The sequence below is a fragment of the Nycticebus coucang genome, chromosome 3 (genome assembly GCF_027406575.1).
Source record: "Nycticebus coucang isolate mNycCou1 chromosome 3, mNycCou1.pri, whole genome shotgun sequence".
Lineage (NCBI taxonomy): Eukaryota > Metazoa > Chordata > Mammalia > Primates > Lorisidae > Nycticebus > Nycticebus coucang.
This window is the reverse complement of record NC_069782.1, coordinates 70,270,225-70,292,681: the sequence shown is the minus strand read 5'-3', so window position 1 is coordinate 70,292,681 and position 22,457 is coordinate 70,270,225. Positions and strand designations below refer to the sequence as shown.

Sequence of the window (22,457 nt, the reverse complement as noted above, 5' to 3'; positions counted from 1 at the left end):
GGGTTCTGAGAGGGGGCTCAGTTCTGGGGCTGATGCAGTTCCCATTACTGCCACAGCCAAGGGAGAGGCAGGGCCAGGTGTTGGGGAGTTTCACATGGCTGGCTATTAAAAAGTCTTGCATCCAGATGGCCCAGCTCTGGCATTGTTAGTCCTCCAGCTGCCATGCCTTGGGGGCCCTGGGGCATCCCAGTGGTTGCACAACAGGCTCCTGCTGGCCCTAGGGAGACAGGTGCTAAGCAGACCTAAGGGTATAAACTAAGGGAAGGCAGACGGTCGAGAGCAAACAGAACAGAACCCAGCCCGGAAACGCCAAGAGGTGAGTAGGGGTTGTGCTCCTGCAGATGGGTCAGCAGGAAGGCCACTGACAGCGGACACCTGAGCCAGAACCTGAGTGACAAGAAGCCATGTGGGGAGTAGCCCTCATGAAATCTGACATAGGAGCCCTCTGTGTGTTCTAGAAACAGGGAGAAGGTCAGGGTAGAGTGAGCCAGGGGGCTGGTCTGGGGTAGAGTCAGAGAGGGGGCCAAGGCTGGATCACTTAGCACCTGCTTGACATGACCTAGTACTGTATGTTCTCAGAGCTCTTTCCAGAAATTCTTACTCAGCACCAAAAGTTGGGTTAGCATGTGTTTTATTGTTAGGGAAGCAAGTAGGGCTGAACTGACTGGTAGGTGCAGGTCACCTAGCCTCATAACCTGCCTTCCTGCTGATCCTGTGGTTCTCCACAGATCCTGGGAGCACACTGGTGACCGTCCAACTAGACTTTACCAGTGGCCCTTGTTGGGATAGGGTAGGAAGGTGCAGTTCCTCCACTAAAGACAGCGCAGCTATGGGATCAGTTATGAAAATGGACGTTTTGGGGGGCACATAGCAGACATGTTTCCCTGTCCTCTGCTTTTCTTACCTCTAGGCTAGCAGTGCTATCTGGGTCTACCAGAGGCTGCTCTGTCCTCATGCTGGGTTGGAGTAAAGCTGCTTCTATCCACCAGGACCTGTTCTCCCTCACTTGGGGCCTGCGGCTGCTGAGTCACCCTGAAATCCCAGCCCTACTGGGAGATCTGTCTCCCAGATAGAAGCAGAAGGTGTCCCATGTTGGATTTATAGCCAAGTTGGTATCAGAGTCTTGCTGCTATAGACGTGCCCTGAAGGCCCAGAAACAAGGCAGTGAGTTCATTTTGTTTGCCAAGCAAATGTTAGGACCCTTGTCATCCCAGAGTCATAATTTCTTGGGACCTGTGGAACACAGAAACCCTTCTCCCCACTTATCTCAGCTTGTCCAACTCCTTCTTACCTCTGTAATCCTGGCTTCTGAGGGTGGCTTGCTCTAGCCACATGACATAAAGGCAGCAAGCCCTTCTCTCCTTTTCCTTAGTGTTTCTTTTTCTTTTTTTTTTTTTTGAGACAGGGTCTTACTCACTATGTCACCCTCAGTAGACTGCTGTGGCGTCACAGCTCACAGCAACCTCAAACTCTTGGGCTTAAGCAATTCTCTTGCCCCAGCCTCCCAAGTAGCTGGGACTCCAGGTGCCCACCACAATGCCTGGCTTTTTGTTGCAGTTGTCATTGTTGTTTAGCAGGCCCAGCCAGGTTCGAACCCACCAGCCTTGGTGCATGCGGCTGGCGCCATAACCATTGTGCTACAGGTGCCGAGCCTCCTTAGTGTTTCTTCATATGCTTCTTTCTGTCCACCCTGGTCTGAGGCAGCTTACAGAATTCACATAATAAAATGCCACGAGGAAAGCTCAGGTCTCTCTTGCCATCAGAACTCTCACTATTTGAATTAAGCCCCAGGTTTTGATAAATTTTTTGATATCATACTTGTACAAAATTACTCTGTTCACTTCCCCAAACTCCATAACTAAAACCATCTGGGTAGCATGGTGTCCCTTGCCTCTCAGACTTGCTTTCTGAATTCCTGTGCTCAACATTGGGATCCTGCTGGATTTGGATAAAGAGGGAGGCTTGTTTATAGAAAGCAGATGAATTAACCCATTGTTTCCCACCCTCGACCATGAATCCTTTCTCTTCCTTACTACTTATTAACATCTTTGAGTTGTTAACACTTTTTGAGAATCCTTTCTTAACCAGAGGAATGACTCTTAAGTGGAAAACTCAGACATCGTGGCAGTTCTTTGAAGTTAGAGCATGGTGTGGGCTTTTGTGATTGGTTGCTACACTGTAGAGCAGTGTTTTCAAACTTTTTTATCTCACTGTACATTTGAGTCTGTAGTTTAAACCTCTATGGCACACTTAAATTATGTTGATCAAAAAAAAGTAAAAAAAAAAATTATTGTGCTTTGAACTTCTTTAAAAAGTAATTCGATCAATGTACTTTAAAATTTTTCACAGCACAGTGGTTAAAAATCACTGGTGTAGAGGGAAATCCCTCAAATCCATGTTTCCACCAGCTTTTCTCTCCCAACTCACTCATCATCTAGATCAGCTCAAGTAGGTCTTTTTTGTTTTTTTTTATTTTGGGCTTTTTGTTTTGTTTCTTTTGAGACAGAATCTCGTTCTATAGCCCAGGCTGGAGTGCAGTGGCATTATCATAGTTCACTGTAACCTCAAAGGATCCTTCTGCTTCAGCCTCCTGAATAGCTGAGACTATAGGTGGGAGCTACTGCTTGTGATTTTTCATTAGGTTTTTATTCTTGTTGCTGTTGTTACAAGATAGACTTCTATGCATATAAATATTAAAAAAAAAAATGAGTTGAGGAAAAGTGTTACTGGGATCCAGGACAGAGACACCACGACGTTGGCTTGAGCACGTCAAAAGACCCAAGAAAACACAGCCAGAGTCAGCCACAGAGGGGGCCTATCACCCAGGTGCCCGAGGGTCTACGATGCCTCTGAACCAGGGGGTCATTGGGCCCTGGTTGACCTGCTGGGGCATTTGCCTCTCTTAAGGAAACTGAGAGCAGGTGTTGAGAGTGTCCACATGTCCAGCGCATGACCTAGCTCCGAGGCTGTGAGGTTTATGCTGCCCTGGGCTCTTGGCTCTGTCTGCCAGTGCAGTCCCCTGGTGGGGAGGTGGTCCTCTTGGGTGTGGGATCTCACTTGTTTCCTGTCAGTGACTTGTGTGTGTGTATCTTTGTTGTCTCAGGAGTGGGGTCAGGGACAGGGAAGGATGATCTGTAGTCTTGGAACTCTGGGCATCAAGAATACCATGGTAACCTGCAGAGAAGCTTTTATAGGCAGAGGAGCCATAAGACTAGGGAGGCTGGTGTGTGGATGGGGCTGGCTTTCAGGAGACAGTCCTTCTGCAGTGGGTACTTAGAGGGTCTTTCCTGGCATGCTTAGGGTCCCCTCCTAGAAGATCACTGGCCTCTCTTTGCGCCTCAGTGGCAGAGTGAAGGGCTGTTGGTGGATGGACCTGCCAGGAGGTCCTCCTGGAAAGAGGTGCAGACTGGCTGTTGGGAGAGCTCAACTAGGCCTGTATCAATCTCTCTCAGCCTCAGTTTCCCCAGCCGCAGACTAGGGAACCCATCTGTAGTCTTGGCGTGCGGAATTGTCAGAAGTTTGGTGCCAAATGTGTGGGAAAACACTTTAATGCCATCAAAAAGTGTGCATTTGTAGGTCATAAATAGCTTCCAGATTAACTGTTTTTTAAAAAAACCATTTCAGCCAGCAGTGAACTGGGTGGTGCCAGTGGCAGACAAGATGCGATTTGATGAGATATTCCTGAAGACCGACCTGGACCTGGATGGCTATGTGAGCGGTCAGGAGGTGAAGGAGATCTTCATGCACTCAGGTCTCACTCAGAACCTTCTAGCACACATATGGTGAGGACAGGTGGGCAGAAGCTGTGGCTATGGGTGGCTTCAGGGGGCCTGTAGGAGAGAGGACACGTGGGAGCTGGCGGTCAGGCTCCCTCCTCAGCCTGTAGTAGGCTTTATTTATCCTCTCTGAGCTGACAGGTTGAGAAGGGTGCAAGTGTAAAGGCTCAAACCTCATCTTGTGCAGGTTGGTTCACTGTCTTACAGCAAGAGGAACACATCTTTGGCCTTCCTGAGAGCCCTCAGCCTATCTGCTTGAACAGCAGGGCCCAGTTCTTGCTGTTGGTGATGCTGGTTTTAGCATGAGGCCTCCAAGGCTCCAACAGAGCACCTGAGCAGTCTGGGCTGTGGCCATCTCCCCTATGGGTCCCTCCTCTGTGAAGAGCAGCTCCTTGGCTTTGATGAGGGAGTAAACAGCAGGAACACCCTGGTCTGTACCTCAGGACCCAGTCAGGGAGGCACCTCACCCCTCCTTCCCTCCATGGCCAGACAGTACACTGTGCAGGGACATGGATGCTCTGTAACTGGTCAACGATGAAGTCAGATTTGAGCTTGTTCCACAGTGCCCTGGGTCATTAGAGAGGGCTTCACTTGGGAGCTATGAAAAGGAGAGAATTTCCATATAATTCTCAAGAAGCAAATTCCTTTAGGTAGAGCAGTGAAATTCAGCATGTTACTTAGCACCTTTGGGGGAAATACTGTCCTTGGTAATAATTCATAGATGTTGTCCACACTGAGTTTCCACAGTATGTGGTGACAGCCCAGGCTTGAGAAACCAGCCATCCAAGAGTCACTACCCACACGACTGAGTCATGTTGCTTCCAATTGGTCAGGGACAGTGGTTCTCAACTACTTTGGGTCCAGTGCTCCCTTTCAGTGGCCTCTTTATGGAATGGAATCATGAAGAGAGTTTGACTGCATGATGCCTTGAATGAAGTGTAAAGGAATAGTACAGGGAAAGTAATTATAATGTATATTTCAGTCTGTACATGATGTAATGATATGTAAATGATACAATGAAATCACAAGTCTACCTGAATCAAAAGAAGAAACACAGAAGCCATTCCATGCAGAGAGCAAAGGGGAAGGAAAGGGTGAATGAGCTCTAGAATAAATAGTCACTAGGAAAGTTAGAATAGCGGTGTAGATTTGTCTGTAGGTAGCAAGGAGCGGGGCGTAGTGCAAGTGGATAGTGCCAAAAGAGGGAATGCACGGCAAACCCGAGGACAGAGGCTTTGCCCCCATGATGGCTGGCACCTTACCAGTCGTTCTGGTGTCAGACATGATGGACACTAACAGAGCAGCGGTCCTTCCTCTCTCTCAGAAACCCTTTGGATGCAAGCTGCAAAGCCCAGGCTCCTTGAGAGATGTTAGGAACAGAGAAGGGGCCAGAGAGGAGGGGCAGCATCACCCCAAGGGCAGGCTGTGGGCCTTCTGCAGCCTGACTGGGAGAAAAATAGTGGCATGTGAAGTTGTCACGCTCCCGGCCTCTAACTGGAACAGTAGCATGGGCATTGTGAAAACAGAGACCTTGCCTCCATAATGGCTGGCACTGGGTACGGTGTCTCACACCTGTAATCCCAGCACTTTGGGAACAAGGTGGGAGGATTGCTTGAGGCCAGTTTAAGACCCGCCTGGACAACATAGCAAGACCCCATCTCTACAAAAAATAAAAAAATTAGCCAGGTGTGGTGGTGCACGCCTATAGTCCCAGGTGCTCAGGAGGCTGAGGTGGGAGGATCTCTGAGCTCAGGAGTTGAAGATTACAGTGAGCTCTGTGGTCACTCCACTGCTCCGGCCTGGGCATAGAGCAAGACCCTGTCTCAAACATCCCCCCCCCCTCCAAAATATCTTTATCTGTGACATTCTGAGTGATCTGGTCCTTCTCCATGTCTGTTCATAGCCTGCTTGGGGGCCTGTTAGAACATTCCTGGCTGTCCTTTGCTAGAAAGGAGAGAACCATATCATGGCTTCTATGGTAACTGCATGTGAGGTAGGAAATGAGATTCTGTATTGAGAGGGAGACGTGGGTAAAGGAAGGCATTTTTCACAGATGTGGAGGCTGCTTTCTTCCCTTTGCCGCTGGCTCCTCACTTACCTTGAGTGTCATGGAACTTCTTACACAAGCTCTGAGGGACCACTATGTGCTGCTGTTCACAGAACATCAGAGAGCCGTGGAGGCAAGGGACGCCTAGCTGGTGGGAGTGTATGTAACGTGGCCATACCCCTGTAACAGTCCCTTTTGAGCACAAGAAGATTGTTTTGTTCCATTTGGGCTGTTGTGACAAACTACCATAGACAGGGTGGCTTAAGCAACAGATGTTTGTCATAGTTCTGGAGGTTGGACGTGTAAGATCAAGATACTGGCAGATTGGTATCCTGTGTGCTTCCTGGTTAGCAGACAGCTGTCTTCTTGCGTGTCCTTACATGGCACAAAGAGCAGAGAAAGCTCTCCAGGACCACTTTTATAAGGGCACTGATCTCATTCACAGGGGCACTACTGTCATGACCTGATCACCCCACAAAGTCCCTATCTTCTAATATCATACCATTGAGGGTGAGAATTTAAACATGGGAATTTGGGGCATACAAACTCTCAGTGCATAACAAGAAGAGAGAGGCTTTTTGTTGTTTCCTACCCCATCATCATGACAACTCAAAATGCTACAGTTGTGCCTTCTGAAAACCAGTGGCCTGGGCCATTCAGATAACCTAGAGCCGCAGGAACAGGCTGAGTAATAGAATGCGTGGACACCTCAGCTTCTATTTGCACAGGAATGGCTGCTCTATCCTGTGTGCCTGCAACGTCAAAGTCTGCCTCACATGTGCGATAAGCCCGAGGGAGAGATCAGTTGCATCTCTCTCTGCTGCTAGTGAGGTCTCCCCAGGGTTTGGTTCCTTGGCCCATGGGAAGGGGCTTAGTTCTCCAGCCCCACTGAGGGCCACCCTCTACCCTCCTGATGTCTCTTCTTGGGTGGGGGGTGCTGGGGGTCCTCTGACACGGCTTCCCAGGAATGGATGTCAAAGAGAAGAGGAGTTGGGGCTTGTCACTATGTCCTGCCATCATTTTTGTTGTAATTTTTTAAAAGCATGGGTTGGATGACTTGTGTTTGTTGGACAGCTGGAATCTGGGCCTGTGATGTGTAATTAGCATCCCCACATTTCTCCCAGGGCCCTGGCCGATACGAGGCAAACGGGGAAGTTAAGCAAAGACCAATTTGCGTTAGCTATGCATTTCATTCAGCAGAAGGTCAGTAAAGGCATCGACCCCCCTCAAGTCCTCTCGCCAGACATGGTCCCGCCCTCGGAGAGAGGCACTCCCATCCCGGTGAGTAGTGGTGCCTACCTCTCAGGTTTGCGGTCCTTGTCGCCACCTGCCACAAGGTGGCACTGGTGGTCCACACAGCCTGCCTGGGCACCTCCTTGAGGTCCTGCCTTGTCCCAAGGGCCCCGGAGTGTGGTGGGCGGTTCAGATAGTCCCCCAGCCTGGCAGATAGCACTTTTGCTACCTATGGACTCAAGAGATGATGATTTTTATCCTTGGCCTAAGACCTGGTAGTTCTTGCTGTTGGGTGATGTCAGTTTGCTAATTAGCAATCTCATGTCTGAATTTCATTCTAGGACAGTTCAAGTTCTCTTGGCTCAGGAGAGTTCACTGGTGTGAAGGAGCTTGATGATATCAGTCAAGAGATCGCTCAATTACAAAGGTATGTTGGAAACGATTCTTGCTCTCCAGGATTGAATCTTACGTGAGCTCCCTCCTAGGTAGTTACTGGAAATATCCGAGGCTTCATTGGAGATTGATTATCACGAGTTTATGCAGAAGAAAGAGAAGGACATAGATTCTTCTAATTTCCTTAATTGGCTCAAGAGGCTCAAAGAATAATGTCTTGCATTTGAGTCATCATAGGCTAGAGCCCATGGCAGAGCTGGGTGGTTACAGGCAGGTTGAGCCTTGGTGGTTGCATGCACCCAGCTTCTCCCCAGCTCTGGGAAAGCTTTGTTATCAGTGACAGATAGGGCAACTGAGTCTCACGTGGTGTGCAGCTGGCTTAGGACCTGACAGCTAAACCGTGTGGAAAGGCCTCATGCCCAGGTCTTTGGCCCCACTCTCTACAGCTGCTGCCTTAGTTTTCTCACATGTAGGTGAAGGCTTTGGACAGGCTGTCTGCACTTCTGGAGTCCAGCATAAAGAAAAAAAGTCACCGGGTGGCGCCTGTGGCTCAAAGGAGTAGGGCGCCGGCCACATATGCTGGAGGTGGTGGGTTCAAACCCAGCCCCGGCCAAAAACTGCAAAAAAAAAAAAGAAAGAAAGAAAGAACGTCACTTCCTATGTCCCCCTCTAGGTACTTTTCAAGAATAAAATCCTCTTTCTAATTAATTCTTTTTTTTTATTAATATTATATCATAGCTATGTACATCAATGCGATCATGGGGCACCATACACTGGTTTTATAAACAGTTTGATACATTTTCATCACACTGGTTAACATAGCCTTCCTGGCATTTTCTTAGTTATTGTGTTAAGACAGTTATATTCTACATTTACTAAGTTTCGCATGTACCCTTGTAAGATGCACCACAGGTGTAATCCCACCAATCACCCTCCTTCTGCCCATCCTCCCCGCTCCCTCCCTCCCTCTCCCCCTTCCGCATATTCTTAGGTTATAACTGGGTTACAGCTTTCATATGAAAGCCATAAATTAGTTGGGTTATGGGCTGAGTACATTGGATACTTTTTCTTCCATTCTTGAGATACTTTACTAAGAAGAATATGTTCCAGCTCCATCCGTGTAAACATGAAAGATAAAGTCTCCATCTTTCTTTAAGGCTGCATAATATTCCATGGTGTACATACACCACAATTTATCAATCCATTCGTGGATCGATGGGGACTTGGGCTTTTTCCATGACTTAGCAATTATGAATTGGGCTGCAATAAACATTCTGGTGTAAATATCTTTGTTATAATGTGATTTTTGGTCTTCTGGGAAAATACCTAGTAGAGGAATTATAGGATTGAATGGCAGATCTATTGTTAGATCTCTAAGTGTTCTCCAAATCTTTCTAATTAATTCTGGGGGAAGATAGACTCTTATGATTTTGGGCCACCAAGCAGAAGGCCCCAAAGGTGCTTTGTCCTCCATCAGAAATTGATCATTTTCTTGCCTGAAAATGAAGAGGCTATTACTTTCCCAGAGTAGACTGGATCCCCCCATAGCCAGAGACTCCTCGGGTGACATTTTAACAGGTGCCACATTTTGCCATTGCCTCTGGCCTTGCTTTTGTGCTGTCAGCAGAGGCTGGGTGAGCAAAGGCAGGTTAGGTCTTGGAGGGAATCAGGGTGGGGGCTGGTTACAAAACCTCAGCCTTGGGCGGCACCTGTGGCTCAGCGGGTAGGGCGCCGGCCCCACATGCCAAGGGTGGTGGGTTCAAACCTGGCCCCGGCCAAACTGCAACAAAAAAAAATAGCCAGGCGTTGTGGCGGGCGCCTGTAATCCCAGCTACTTGGGAGGCTGAGGCAAGAGAATTGCCTAAGCCTAGGAGTTGAAGGTTCCTGTGAGCTGTGTGAAGCCATGGCACTCTACCAAGGATGATAAAGTGAGACTCTGTCTCTACAAAAAAAAAAACAAAAACAAAACCTCAGCCTTCTCCAGGCAAGACCTCCCACTTCATGCTTAGCCCATGGATAGTTCCTGTTCTGTCCGAGCTCCCTGGGGCTGTGTTTCCCAAAACAGAGATCTGTGCATGCAACTAACAAGGCACACAGGGTCTGTGAGGATGGCAGGCCAGTGTCCTGGAGCCTGGGCAGGCCCGAGCAGCAGGACCTGCCTGCCAAGGAGGGAGGGAGCCCCTAATAACCAAGAATCATGATCTTAGAAGGGACACTGGGGTCTGAGTCAGGCCAGGGTAGCCTTAGGTACCTGGGAGCCTCATTTCCCCCTGTGAAGGTGACAGCCAGGTGTGTGCCCCAGCCCTTATGCAGATGGCTTTGAAAGTGTCCCTTGGGTTTGGGGAGTGTGGACTGCACATCCTCTCAGGTTCTATATAGCTATAATGGGTTGAGTATAAAGAAGACACTATAGTGTTAGTTTCTAGGCTTATGGAAATGGATATTCTGATGACTATAGTTGTTGCACGTCTGGCTGAAAGTCCTGAAGAGGGCCTTATTGTTGTTCAAGTGCTGGATCCCCAGGTAGGAGACAGGGTTTGTTGGACATGTGATGTTCCTACTCCTGAGCAGCCCCTGTGAACATCAGAGCATCTTGGTCCATTCAGGCTGCTGTAGCAAACCATGGAGTGGGGGGGTGTTGAATAAGACATTTCTCACAGGTCAGGAGGTTGACAAGTCCAAGGTAAAGGTACTGGCAGATCTGGGTGCTTAGTAGGGATCTGGTTCCCAATTAAGGGACTACTGCCTTCTTGCTGTGTCGTCACATTTCAGGAGGAGCAGAGACCCTTTCTGGGGTCCATGTGATAAGGACACTAAAGCCATTCATAAGCATTCCACCCTCATGACCTCGTCACCTCCCAAAGGTCCTACTGCCTCATGCTATCTCACTGGGGTTTAGGATTTCAAAACAGAAATTTAGGGGGACACAGGCATTTAGTTCATAATGAGAGAGAGGAAGGGAGCTGGGTATCCAAGAAGATAGACCTGTGAGCCCTACCGAGCACCTTCTGTGCACAGAGGCCGTGTATGTGCAGCCTCCTGCTAGGGACCAGGGAACCTCATTGCCACTTCTGCTGCAAGTCTGGTGTACTTCCCATCTGTTACCGTATCACTCCAGACTTCTCACCTTGGCTCCCCCAGCCCAGATTTGCCTGCCTGTTCCCGTCATCTAGAACATTCATCCACTGACTCTCTTCACCCACACACCACCTCGTCAGAGGGTCCTTCCCTGGCTGTCCTGTGCAGGATAGTCCTGCACTGCATTCCTCATTTGTACACTCATCGGTCCTCCATCTCGCACTCTGACCCATGGACTCCACAGAGGCAGGGGTTTGTTGCTTCATGGAGTGCTCCTGGGGCCCCTGTGCTCAGTTGGCACTCTGAGTGGTAGGCGCTCAGTATTCAGTGAGCAAGTAAATTTTAGAGGTTTAGAGATACTGCTACTTTTCTTTTGCCATGTAATAAAGCACCCCAAATGTACAAACAACACAGATGTGGTAGCTCAGGGGAGTACAATGGGACTCTCCATGGAGGGGATCTCTCAAGGCTGAGGTCAAGATGTCAGCTGGGCTCTTGGAGGCTCTGGGGGAAGAGTCCACTTCCCAGCTCATTCAGGCGTTGGCAGAATCCAGCTGTGTGTCTTCTTTTCCTTTGCTGGGTACCAGCTGGGTGAGTCTCTGCTCTTTGAGGCCACTCACATTCCTCCTCGTGTGGCACCTTCACCTTCAAGAAAGTGAGGGTGTGTCAGACCTTGTCACCCTTGGGATGTCTCTGATTTCCTCTTGGGTCACCAGGTGGAGAACAGGGTGGTTATGTTAGGAGCAATTTGAAGGGGAGATTACCAAAGGTAAATGGTCCCTAGGGCTCGTTCTTGGACTTTTATCACCACAGAGAGGGGTTAACATGGGCGTGTTTTTGTGGCACTGAGTAGAATTGGATCTTGAGAAGTTGGGTTGGAGAATTATTATTCACTCTCTGTTTTCATTAAATATTTTTAAACATTCAGAGAGAAATACTCACTGGAACAAGACATTAGAGAAAAGGAAGAGGCGATCAGACAGAAAACCAGTGAAGTACAGGTAAGGATGGCGCTCATTTTGGTTAAATGTACTTTGTGTTAAATGTAGTACAGGAAAACTTCCCTCAGTGTTTGGAGGGAGGGGGCCAAGGGTCTGCATTAGACAGACGCGTAAACTCTTGGAGCCTTCAAAGTGCATTTTTTAGTTTCCTGTAACCTACTATATGGGATAGATGCTTGAGAAAGAAAATAAAAAGATTTAAAAGGTAAAAATAATAAAGTTGCCTTTAAATTAAGATAGTTGTCTCTGTGAATCCACAGGTTCCACATCCAGTGGATTCAACTAACTGTGGATCAAAAGAATTCTACAAATAAAAATTTTTAAAAATGCCTGGGCGAGGTGGGTCATGCCTGTAATCCCAGCACTCTAGGAGGCCAAGGCAGATAAATCCCCTGAGCTCAGGAGTTCAAGACCAGCCTCAACAACAGTGAGACCACTTCTCTACTACAAATAGAAAAACTAGCTGGGTATTGTGTTGGGCGCCTGTAGTCCCTGCTACTCAAGAGGCTGAGGCAGGAGGATCACGTGGGCCCAGGAGTTTGAGGTTGCAGTGAGCTATGACTCCATGGCACTGTACCCAAGGTGACAGAGTAAGACTCTGTCTTAAAAAAAAAAAAAAAAATTAAAAAAAATGCATATTAATAAAATAATACAGTATAATAACTATATAGCATTTATAGTGTATCAGGTAGTATAAATAATCTAGAGGTGATTCTAAGTATACAGGAGGATGTGTATAGATTATGAGCAAATACTAAACCATATATAAGGGGGTTTGGCATCTTTGGATTTTGGTAGCAATCCCCCACCAATACTAAGGGAAAACTATATATAGTTCAAATAACATGAAATTTGCTATTTTGAATTATACAATTCAGCAGTTTTTAGCGTATTCACTGTGTTGTTTAATCATCACTTCTGTCTAGTTTCAGAACATTTCCACCACCCCAAAATGAATCCCCATAATGATTAGTACTCATTCCCTATTCCTGCCTCCTTCAAACCCTCTCCCCGCCCTGCCACACACCTCCTGCCAACTACCGGTCTGCTTTCTGTTTCTGAATTTTTCTTTTCTGCACATTTCAACCCAGGGCCTTTCGAGTCTGGCTTCCTTCATTCTGTACCATGTTTATAAGGGTTATCCACATTATAGCATGTATAGCATTGTGTTCCTTTTTATGTCTGAATACTATTCCGTTGTGTGGATGGACACATTTTATTCATCCATTCATTAGTTGTTAGATATCTAGGTTATTCTACTTTTTGACTATTGCCAATAGTTTTGCTAAGAACATTTGGATGCAAATAATTGTGTGAACACCTGTTTTCATTTCTCTCAGGTCTATACCTAAGAACAAAATTGCAAGGCCATAAGGTAACTCTATTTAACCTATTGAGGAGCCATCAGACTGTTTTTCAAAGTGGCTGAACCATTTACATTCCTGTAAGCAGTGTGTGAGGCTCCAGTTTCTTCACATCCTCACCAGTGGTGGTGATTTCTCATTTTCTGTCACCGCCATACTATGGGTATAGAGTGGTATACCCATCAAACCCATTGTGGTTTTTGACTGACATGTCATTAATGCTTTCCTAATGATGCCAAGCATCTTTTTGTGTGGTGGTTAGCTTTTTGTCTATCTTCTTGGGAGAAAAATTGATTCAGATCCCTTGTCCATTTTTAAATTGGGTTGTCTTTTTATAACTGATTTTCAAGAGTTCTTTATTGTTTCTAGAAGTCCCTTGTGGGATCTATCAGTGGTCCCCAACCTTTTTGGCACCAGGGACCAGTTTCATGAAAGATAGACCTTTACTGTGGATGGGACTAGCAGGGTAGGGGATGGTTTTGAGATGATTTAGTGCATTTATTGTGCACTTTATTTCTATTATTATAGAAATGCAGAATCAGTGGGAGCCCTCAGCTTGTTTTCCTGCGGCCAGACAGTCCCAGCACTGGCATTACTGCCTTCGCTCCATCTCAGATCATCAGGCATTAGATTCCCGTAAGGGGCAAAACCTAGATTTGTTACATGTGCAGTTTACAGTAGGGATCAGCTCCTATGAGAATCCAATGCCACCACTGATCAGATAGGAGGTGGAGCTCAGACAGTGATGTGAGCAATGGGGAGCAATGGGGAGCAGCTGTAAATACAGTTGAAACTTTGCTGGCTCACCCACCGCTCACTTCTTTCTGTGTTGCCTGGTTCCTGACAGCCTATGGACTGGTACTGGTCTGTGGCCCAGGGTTTGGGGACTGCAGAGATATATGACTTGCAAATATTTTCTCCTGTTTTTGGTCATTTCTCTTTCTTGATGGTATCCTTTGAAGCTCAAAAGTTTCTAACTTTGGTCATGTCCAGTGTATCTATTTTTTATTGTTGTGATTCTTGCTTTTGGTATCATATCTGAGGACCCATTGCCAAATCCAAGATCACAAAAATGTAGCCCTGTATTTTCTTTTTCTTTCTTTTTTTTTTTTTGTAGAGACAGAGTCTCACTTTATTGCCCTCGGTAGAGTGCCGTGGCCTCACACAGCTCACAGCAACCTCCAACTCCTGGGCTTAAGCGATTCTCTTGCCTCAGCCTCCCGAGTAGCTGGGATTACAGGCGCCGCCACAACGCCCGGCTATTTTTTGGTTGCAGTTTGGCTGGGGCCGGGTTTGAACCTGCCACCCTCGGTATATGGGGCCGGCGCCTTACCGACTGAGCCACAGGCGCCGCCCATAGCCCTGTATTTTCTTCTAAGAGTTTTATAGTTTTAGCTTTTACCTTCAGGTCTCTGACCCATTTTTACATAATGTTTGTATATAGTGTGAGGTGTGGGTCCAGCTTCATTCTTTTGCACGTGGAGATCCAGTTGTCTCAGCACCATTTGTTAAAGAGACTGTTCCTTACTGCACTGAATGGTCCTGGCACCCTTGTTGAAGAACAATTGTCAGTAGCTGTGTGGGTTTATTTCTAGATTCAGCTCTGTCCCAGTGATCTATACACCTCTGCTTATGCCAAGACCATACTGGCTTGATTACTATAGAAGGGTCGAAATCACAAACTGTGAGTCTTCTAGCTCTTTTTTATTTGTCTAGATTATTTCAGCTATTTTGGACTCCTTGTATTTTGATATGAATTTTGGAATCAGCTTCTTATCAGTTTCTGTAAAGAAACCAGCTAGTATTCTGATAGGGACTGTGTTGAATCTGTAGACTGTCAGGGTTATTTTTATGTTCTCCTTATTCTGACCACTCCCACCCCCATGTCATGAGCAGCCCCCTTCCTCACCTTGAGCTGGTGTTTTTTTATCTGTAACTCTTCAATGGTTCCTTTTCCATTATGGAATGAGGTCTAGATCCCTTGATGTCCTAGGCTATTGGTCACCTGGTGTCTCAGGCTATCCCACTGGGTGAGAGATATGTGTCAGCAGAGAAGGTGTGAGGGGATGTCTGCCCTAAGCATAGGCCTAGTGGGCAGGTTCTGTTTTTTTGAGACAGAGTCTCACTTTTTTTTTTTTTTTGAGACAGAGTCTCAAGCTGTCGCCCTGGGTAGAGTTCCACGGTGTCACAGCTCACAGCAACCTCAAAGTCTTGGGCTTAAGCGATTCTCTTGCCTCAGCCTCAAGTAGCTGGGCCTGCAGGTGCCCACCACAATGCCCGGCTATTTTTTTGTTGTTGCAGTTGTCATTGTTGTTTAGCTGGCCCGGATCGGGTTGAAACCCACCGGTACCCTACCCACTGAGATACGGGCACTGCCCCAGAGTGTCACTTTCTTGCCTCCAGTAGAGTGCTGCGGCATCATAGCTCACAGCAACCTTAAACTCCTGGGCTCAAGCAATCCTCCTGCCTCAGCCTTCCAAGTAGGGACTATAGGTGCCCAGCTGGTTTTGCTAGAGATGGTGTCTCGCTCTTTCTCAGGCTGTTCTTAAACTCATGAGCTCAATTGATTTCACCTGCCTTGGCCTCCCAGAGTGCTGGGATTATAGGCGCAAGCCACCATGCCCAGCCCTAGCGGGCAGTTTAATAGGACTTCTTGGGGGCTTTGGCCCAAGCTGGGACTGTGTCATCTCAGACATACCTCATTTGTACCAGCCTTAAATAAATCCCCAACTCTTTTCTAGGAATTACAAAATGATTTAGACCGGGAAACAAGCAGCTTGCAAGAGCTTGAAGCTCAGAAACAAGACGCTCAAGATCGTCTTGACGAAATGGACCAGCAGAAGGCCAAGCTGCGAGACATGCTGAGTGATGTCAGGCAGAAGTGCCAGGATGAGACTCATATGGTGAGTCAGAGCCGCCTCCTGGGGGTGGTGCCTGAGGGAGGAGAGGGGGCTTCCTGAGGGCTTCTCTGAGTTCCTGTTTGCCTGGAAATAATGCTAAGACATCCTATCACTTTAGCAGAGTTGCTTAAAACATCAGGTGGGAAGTGTCCAAGCCCTGTGGCTGGACCTCTGAGTTACCCACCTGTGTTCCTAGAGACTAAGTTGTATAAGCAAATGGCTTTGGTCCCTGTGACCCTGTGCCCCAAGGACACCTCATGCTGGCCTGTGCCCCACACTGTGGGGGTCCCCAGGGTGCCTCTCCTGCCTCCTCTAGTGTCTGTACTCCTTGTTACAAACTAGGGAGGCTGTAGCTTCAGCAAACTGTGTGGGGTCACACTGCTCCTGGGGGACACGGACTGCTCATGCTTGGTCATACATTCCTTATTCCAATGTGAACTTCTGGCAGTCACACAGGCATGAGCCTATGTCTACATTTCCATTCATGTCTCCTCTTTAGGTATAGAAAGGGAGCCTTATAAGGAAGCTAGGTGTCTGCGCTCAGGCTAGGTATCTGCCTCCATGGGTCAGCTCGTTTGAGAAGTTCAAAAATGTGAACCAGATTCTTTCTTGGAGTTGCATTGCATTCTGCACTGTGAATCCTTATGGTATCTCGTTTCAGATCTCATCATTGAAAACACAAATCCAGTCTCAGGAATCTGACTTAAAGTCCCAGGAAGATGATCTAAACCGAGCCAAGTTGGAGTTGAACCGATTGCAGCAGGAGGAAACCCAGCTGGAGCAGAGCATCCAGGCCGGGCGAGTCCAACTGGAAACCATCATCAAGTCTCTGAAGTCGACTCAAGATGAAATCAACCAGGTGTTTCAGTGGGGGCAGGGTCCCCACCGTGTACACTTAAGCCAGGGATTTTTCTGGGGTCTTCTGCCAAGCAGAGACCACTGCAGTGAGCAGTCATGATGTCGGTGCATGTGACCAGTGAGCTCTGAGTGTCTGGGCTGCCACTGTTGGTTTCCTTTGCGCTCACCCACCTTATCTACATTAGGGTTTCTCCTCCCATGCAGTGCTGAGAACTCCTCAGATGCACTCCCGAGTGGCACTGACATTGGCCTATGGGCAGTGTGCTTACCTCACTTGAGTGCACTTCATTTTCAGGGAGTAAGCAGGGGCTGGGTGAGAGAGAGCTGGTGTCAGGGTTGGGAAGTGCTCTCTCCGGCCTGGTCCTCACACAAGAAGCATAGCATTAGAGAGTGACTTCTCTGTTTCTCTGTGAGATAACAGAAGTGATCCTCTAAGGCCTCAATTCAGAACTTGGTGTGTTAAGGAGGCACCACCTTATAGCAAGCATCACCCCACTTGGGACCCCCATCCAGTCTCCAAACTGCCCAGGGTGCACGCATGCTCTTCCTCAGTCCAGGGTGATCCTGGTTCTCATGGTATGCAGCTGCTGCACACCACAGGGCCAGGCCTTTCCCTGCTACCTCCATGTGGTGGTTGGAGGCCTCCATGCTGGCACATGTCACATTTTCTTTCTTGACTGAGCCAATCTGTGCTCTGTATGCTATTTTACAGGCAAAAGTTGATCAGAGATTTAATGCCTTGTGTTGTGCTAATTAATATCTGTAGTATTATTTTCAATATTTTCCCTTCCAACCCTGAGAGTTCATAGTGTCTATGTGGAAGCCACAACACAAGTGTATGTGATAATAATAATGATTATTATTATAATAAGACGATAATAATTAGCTGGTGCTAATGCCACCCTGCCAGACACTGCAGTACAGATGTTGCTTGACTTATGATGAGGTTATGTCCTGATAAATTTACTGTAAATTGAAATATTACAAATGGAAAATGGGCATTTTGTAGACATGGCAGATGCAAAACACAAAACGTGATGTCTAGAAACCACTGGCAGCACAGTGCAGTGCAGAGTCCCAGTGTTTGCCCAGGTGATCATGTGGCTGACAGGGAGCCTCAGCTCACGGCTGCTGTCCAGCACCATAGCAGAGTATCCAACCACAGATGATTAGCCTGGGAGAAGATCAAAATTTAGAGTGTAGTATCTACTGAATTCAGATCAGTTTCATACCTTCATAAAGTCAAAAGATGGTAAGTCAGACCATTGTATGTCGAGGACTATCTGGCAGGCAAGAATTCTACCACTGAACCACCATGCGTTGAGGACTGTCTGTGGGTACTTTTCCCATCATTTCTAATTCTCCATTTTGGAGAAGATTCGTATGCTAGCCTGGCCATCACACAGCGTGGATGAGACAGAGTTCACATACACATACACCTGATCTCTGTCTTTGCAGATTGTCCCTCTTTCCCTGTCTTTGCTTCACCTGCTGTAGGGACAAGGAGAAACACAAGGGACATTTAAAAACCCCATAAAAGGGCGGCGCCTGTGGCTCAGTCAGTAAGGCACCGGCCCCATATACCAAGGGTGGCGGGTTCAAACCCGGCCCCGGCTGAACTGCAACCAAAAAATAGCTGGGCGTTGTGGCGGGCGCCTGTAGTCCCAGCTACTCGGGAGGCTGAGGCAAGAGAATCGCTTAAGCCCAGGAGTTGGAGGTTGCTGTGAGCTGTGTGATGCCACGGCACTCTACCGAGGACCATAAAAGTGAGACTCTGTCTCTACAAAAAAAAAAAAAAAAAAACCCATAAAAGAAAGTTACCCTCTCTGGGACTGGGGATACAAGGAGACCCTCTTGGAGTAGTGAGAAGGTCATGCCTTGGGCTGTCTCATTTTTATCTGCCAGTAAGGTTCTCTCTTCTACTCCTGACCCACGTGAATTGCCTGGAGTCAGGTGTCAGGAGCAAAAATGTCTTGCCTGTTAGGTTTTCCCAAACCCTGCTTGATGCTGGTCATGTTTTTGTTGTGCAGGCAAGAAGCAAGCTCTCCCAGCTGCATGAGAGCCACCAGGATGCCCACCGGAGCCTGGAGCAATATGACCAGGTGCTTGATGGTGTCCACGGTGCCAGCCTGACCAACCTGGCCGACCTGAGCGAAGGCGTCTCCTTGGCAGAGAGGGGCAGTTTTGGAGCCATGGTAAAGGTTGAATAAATGTATTACAGTCCTGGGATACCACCTCTATTGTGAAACGAGAATGCCCCACCCACTGGATCAATCCGTGGCTGACTTTGGTTCCGTCTAAGCTCAGGCTGTTTCTTGCTTTTGCTGTCATTTTAAGTGTTCTCACCAGCCCCACAGTTCAGTGTGAGTGGCTGAGGTCCATCCTGGTATCCAGAACAAAACCCAAGACAGGCCTGAATCTCTTACAAAGCCCACTTTTAAATCCCTCCATCTCGTAGGAAGCATTTACATTGGGCCAACCACCCAAAGTCACAGGGTTTCTCAAACTTAATGAAGATGAAATTGGATCAGTCTTTGCTCATTGTGGAAACCCCACATTTATCCCCACTTATCTCGGGATCATTGGAGCATACATACGTGTGTGTGCATGTGTATTTCCACAGGGAGCACCTTGAATAATCAAATGTCTCACTGAAGATCAAGAAAAATGACAGGAAACCCCTCCAGCGCATTGCTGATTCAACTACAAATTGGGCTTTCTCCTGAAATTTTGGCTGTTCAAAACCTCAGCACTTTTAGACCCCTTGAATCTGGGACTGTGAACAGATCCTCCAGGGCTGGGAGCTGTTGGTTTCTTAGATTTCTGTATACTCAGAATATGTAACCTCTTCATCAGATTGCTCACCCACCCACCCATTCACACAAGAGAGGGGCAGTTTTGAGCCATGGTAAAGGTTGCATTGCAGCTTTGACCCCGGGCACCTGTGGTTTCCAGTTTCCTCTGGCCAATGAGCAGGTCTTGTGCTGTTGGAGTGGACAGGATGGGCTGCGGCTGGTCTTGATGTTTCGTGGTGCTCTGCTGCCTTTTATAGCTCACCTCTTGCTGAGACACACTCTTCAGAGCTCTTCCAGAGCCCCTCTGCTCCTTGCCTGTTTTCATCATGAATTCCTTTTCCTCCCTGTAAGAATATAGGCTATCTGTCTCTATAAACACCAGACTGGCCTCTTTGTATTCATTCCTTGACATGTTTCTTTTCTCAGTAGCCCAGTACTCAGTCCCAGGAATTTACAGGGAAGCACACGCCTCCCCTGGGTCGCTTAGAAGACACTGTTGGCAAGTTCATCCATCTCTTGCCTCAAGCCGGGAGTGTTGCCTCTCTCTGCCCTCTCTAGATTTTCTTTCCTCTTGAACTGTAAACAGGTGCTGAATTCCGTGTCTGCACCTGGGCCCGTCATCAGCTTTGTCTTCTAAATTTAAACAATAAGCATTCATCATTTATGAATTACATGAAGCCGGAATTCCTTGCTTTGCTCTCTGCCTCTTCTCAGTGTGTGTGTTTCTGCCTCATGGCCTTGCTCTTAATTTTACCATCTGGCATCGTTTTCCCTTGCTCAGCTTTCAGCTTGCCCCATTGTGTCTTAGTCTAAGGAACAGATCCCTCTTAAATGTCCCTTTTGCAGGTTTTTTAAAAGATTAATTTCCGTGGAAAAAAGTTGGCGGTGAAGTTGGCAGTTTGCAAGTGGCCAGTGAACCTCTCCTTTTCCACACAGATTTTTACCTTTCTTGTTACTTTTGTTCATCTTTTATGTGGGGCAAAGTTCACGTAAGAGTTGATTACTCTTGGAATATAGACATCAGATTTGTTACACAGGAACCTGTAACCAGTGTCTGAAAGAAAAACTGTCATTACCTTGTTGTATAAATACAATTTTTAAAGTTTTTTTGGTTTGTTTCCATTTCTTAATAAACACTTTGAAGAAGGTTTTTTTTTTTTTTTGTTTACTCCTAAACACTTTGAGACCATTCAGGTGTAAAGACTGTAAAGGTAGGGGGCTTAGGTCCCTGAGAATAGTATAACCAAAGTGTTGCATCTGGAACTTTCTGTGTCTGGGGATTCTATCCAAGTTAACCAAGGTCTTAAGCTCACACAATGAGACTTTGTCCAAGAGACACAGGGTTCTTAAACCATATTCATTTCTTATTTCTCATCTGATTATGAAAATTTTGGCCCCTTGTACAGGTAACCAACATGTCTAGTAGAAAGATTGTAATAATAAACCATTCCAGACTTAAATCTCACTGAGAACTCATCATGAAAGAGTGGGTCAAGTCATTGGTCATATGTAGCTCCAGTGGCATTTCCAAGCCAAAAAAAAATTTTTTTTTTTTTTTTTTTTTTTGAGATAGATTCTCATTATGTTGCTCTTGATAGAGTGCTGTGGCATCACAACTCACAGCAACCTCAAATTCTTGGGCTTAAGAGATTCTCTTGCCTCAGCCTCCCAAGTAGCTGGGACTATAGGCCCCCGCCACAATGCCTGGCTATTTTTTTTGTTGCTGTTGTTTAGTTGGCCCGGGCCAGTTCCGAACCCACCACTCGGTATATGTGGCTAGTGCCATAACCACTGTGCTATGGGCATCTAGCAAGAGCCAGTTCTTATTGACTCTCTAGAACTGATTCTTAACTAAATAGGAACTCATGAGCTGGTTTTTAAACATATGGTAAGTTGAAACTGATTGTGGTGGGCATATTTACACCACTGGAATTGGCAGACACTCTAAATCAGTGCTTTTTTTCCTCCGAGAACTAGTTTTTCAGCACACCTCTGCCCAGTTTTCTTCGAAAGGGAAGGAACATCACAGAAACTTCTTTAGTGTCCTTTCAGAGTTGCTGTGTCTGTCTTATAAAAAGAGCAAAATTTAAGACTGGTTGCTGAACTTGACCAAGATACTCTACCTCTGTGAGGAGACTATCATTCATCCTGGATTTGTTTGTGGTATTTGTATCCCCCAAGTTGGCAGGTGGGTCAGTTCTTCTTGGTATAGTGAAGTTGATGGTATCTCTCATTCTCTTTTTTTTTTTTTGGCCGGGGCTGGGTTTGAACCCACCACCTCCGGCATATGGGACCGGTGCCCTACTCCTTGAGCCACAGGCGCCGCCCTCATTCTCTTTTTTTTAAGGGACAGGCTCATGCTCTGTCTCCCAGGCCGGAGTGCAGTGGTGTGGACATAGCTCAGTACAAATTTCTGAGCTCAAGTGATCCTTCTGCCTCAGCCTCCTGAGTAGCTAGGACTACAGGCCTGTGCCACCACCCGGAGCTAACTTTTAAATATTTTGTAGAGAAGAGGTCTCGTTATGTTGCCCAGACTGGTCTTCTATTTCTGGCCTTAAGTGATCTTCCCAACTCAGCTACCATGCCCTGCTTGATGGAATCTTTATAATGCGGGGAAGTCTGATTTTCTGCTCTGAATCTGTGAAATGGAATCAAAACCACCCTTAGTTACTCTAACCACCTGAATCCTGCCAATCCAATCTTAGGGCTTCTCCCTTGAAGGGGAAGGAGCGATTGCAGCCTTATGTGGATAATTCCTCCTAAGAGTGCGATTACAGGCCCTACTCAGTGCAGGAATCTTACAGCCAGAGTTCCCATAATCTCAAGTCTCTTCTCTGCCACCGTGCGCTCATTTGGCAGTCTTCCAAGCAACAGTTGAAAATAAGAAAGAAAGAAAAGACACCCAACATGTAAATGAATGTCAACTAAAAACTAAACAGAAGCTTCCATTCTGAAGCCAAGCTGTCATTCTTTACTTACCACTTTATTTAGGTCACGATCCTGTCCTCCTTC

The 22,457-nt window shown here is 47.0% G+C and overlaps 1 protein-coding gene across 7 annotated transcripts in view; it reads left to right on the top strand.

The window, feature by feature from the left end:
- The window catches only part of EPS15L1 (epidermal growth factor receptor pathway substrate 15 like 1), a 116,306-nt gene that overhangs the window by 51,025 nt on the left and 42,824 nt on the right, over positions 1-22,457 (top strand). For all 7 annotated transcript variants that reach the window (XM_053583787.1, XM_053583788.1, XM_053583790.1 and 4 more), the window contains exons 10-16: positions 3,625-3,782; positions 6,948-7,104; positions 7,398-7,483; positions 11,456-11,528; positions 15,634-15,795; positions 16,454-16,651; positions 18,681-18,845. In XM_053583787.1, coding sequence (XP_053439762.1) covers positions 3,625-3,782; positions 6,948-7,104; positions 7,398-7,483; positions 11,456-11,528; positions 15,634-15,795; positions 16,454-16,651; positions 18,681-18,845 — 999 coding nt within the window. The remainder of the gene's footprint in view (positions 1-3,624; positions 3,783-6,947; positions 7,105-7,397; positions 7,484-11,455; positions 11,529-15,633; positions 15,796-16,453; positions 16,652-18,680; positions 18,846-22,457) is intronic.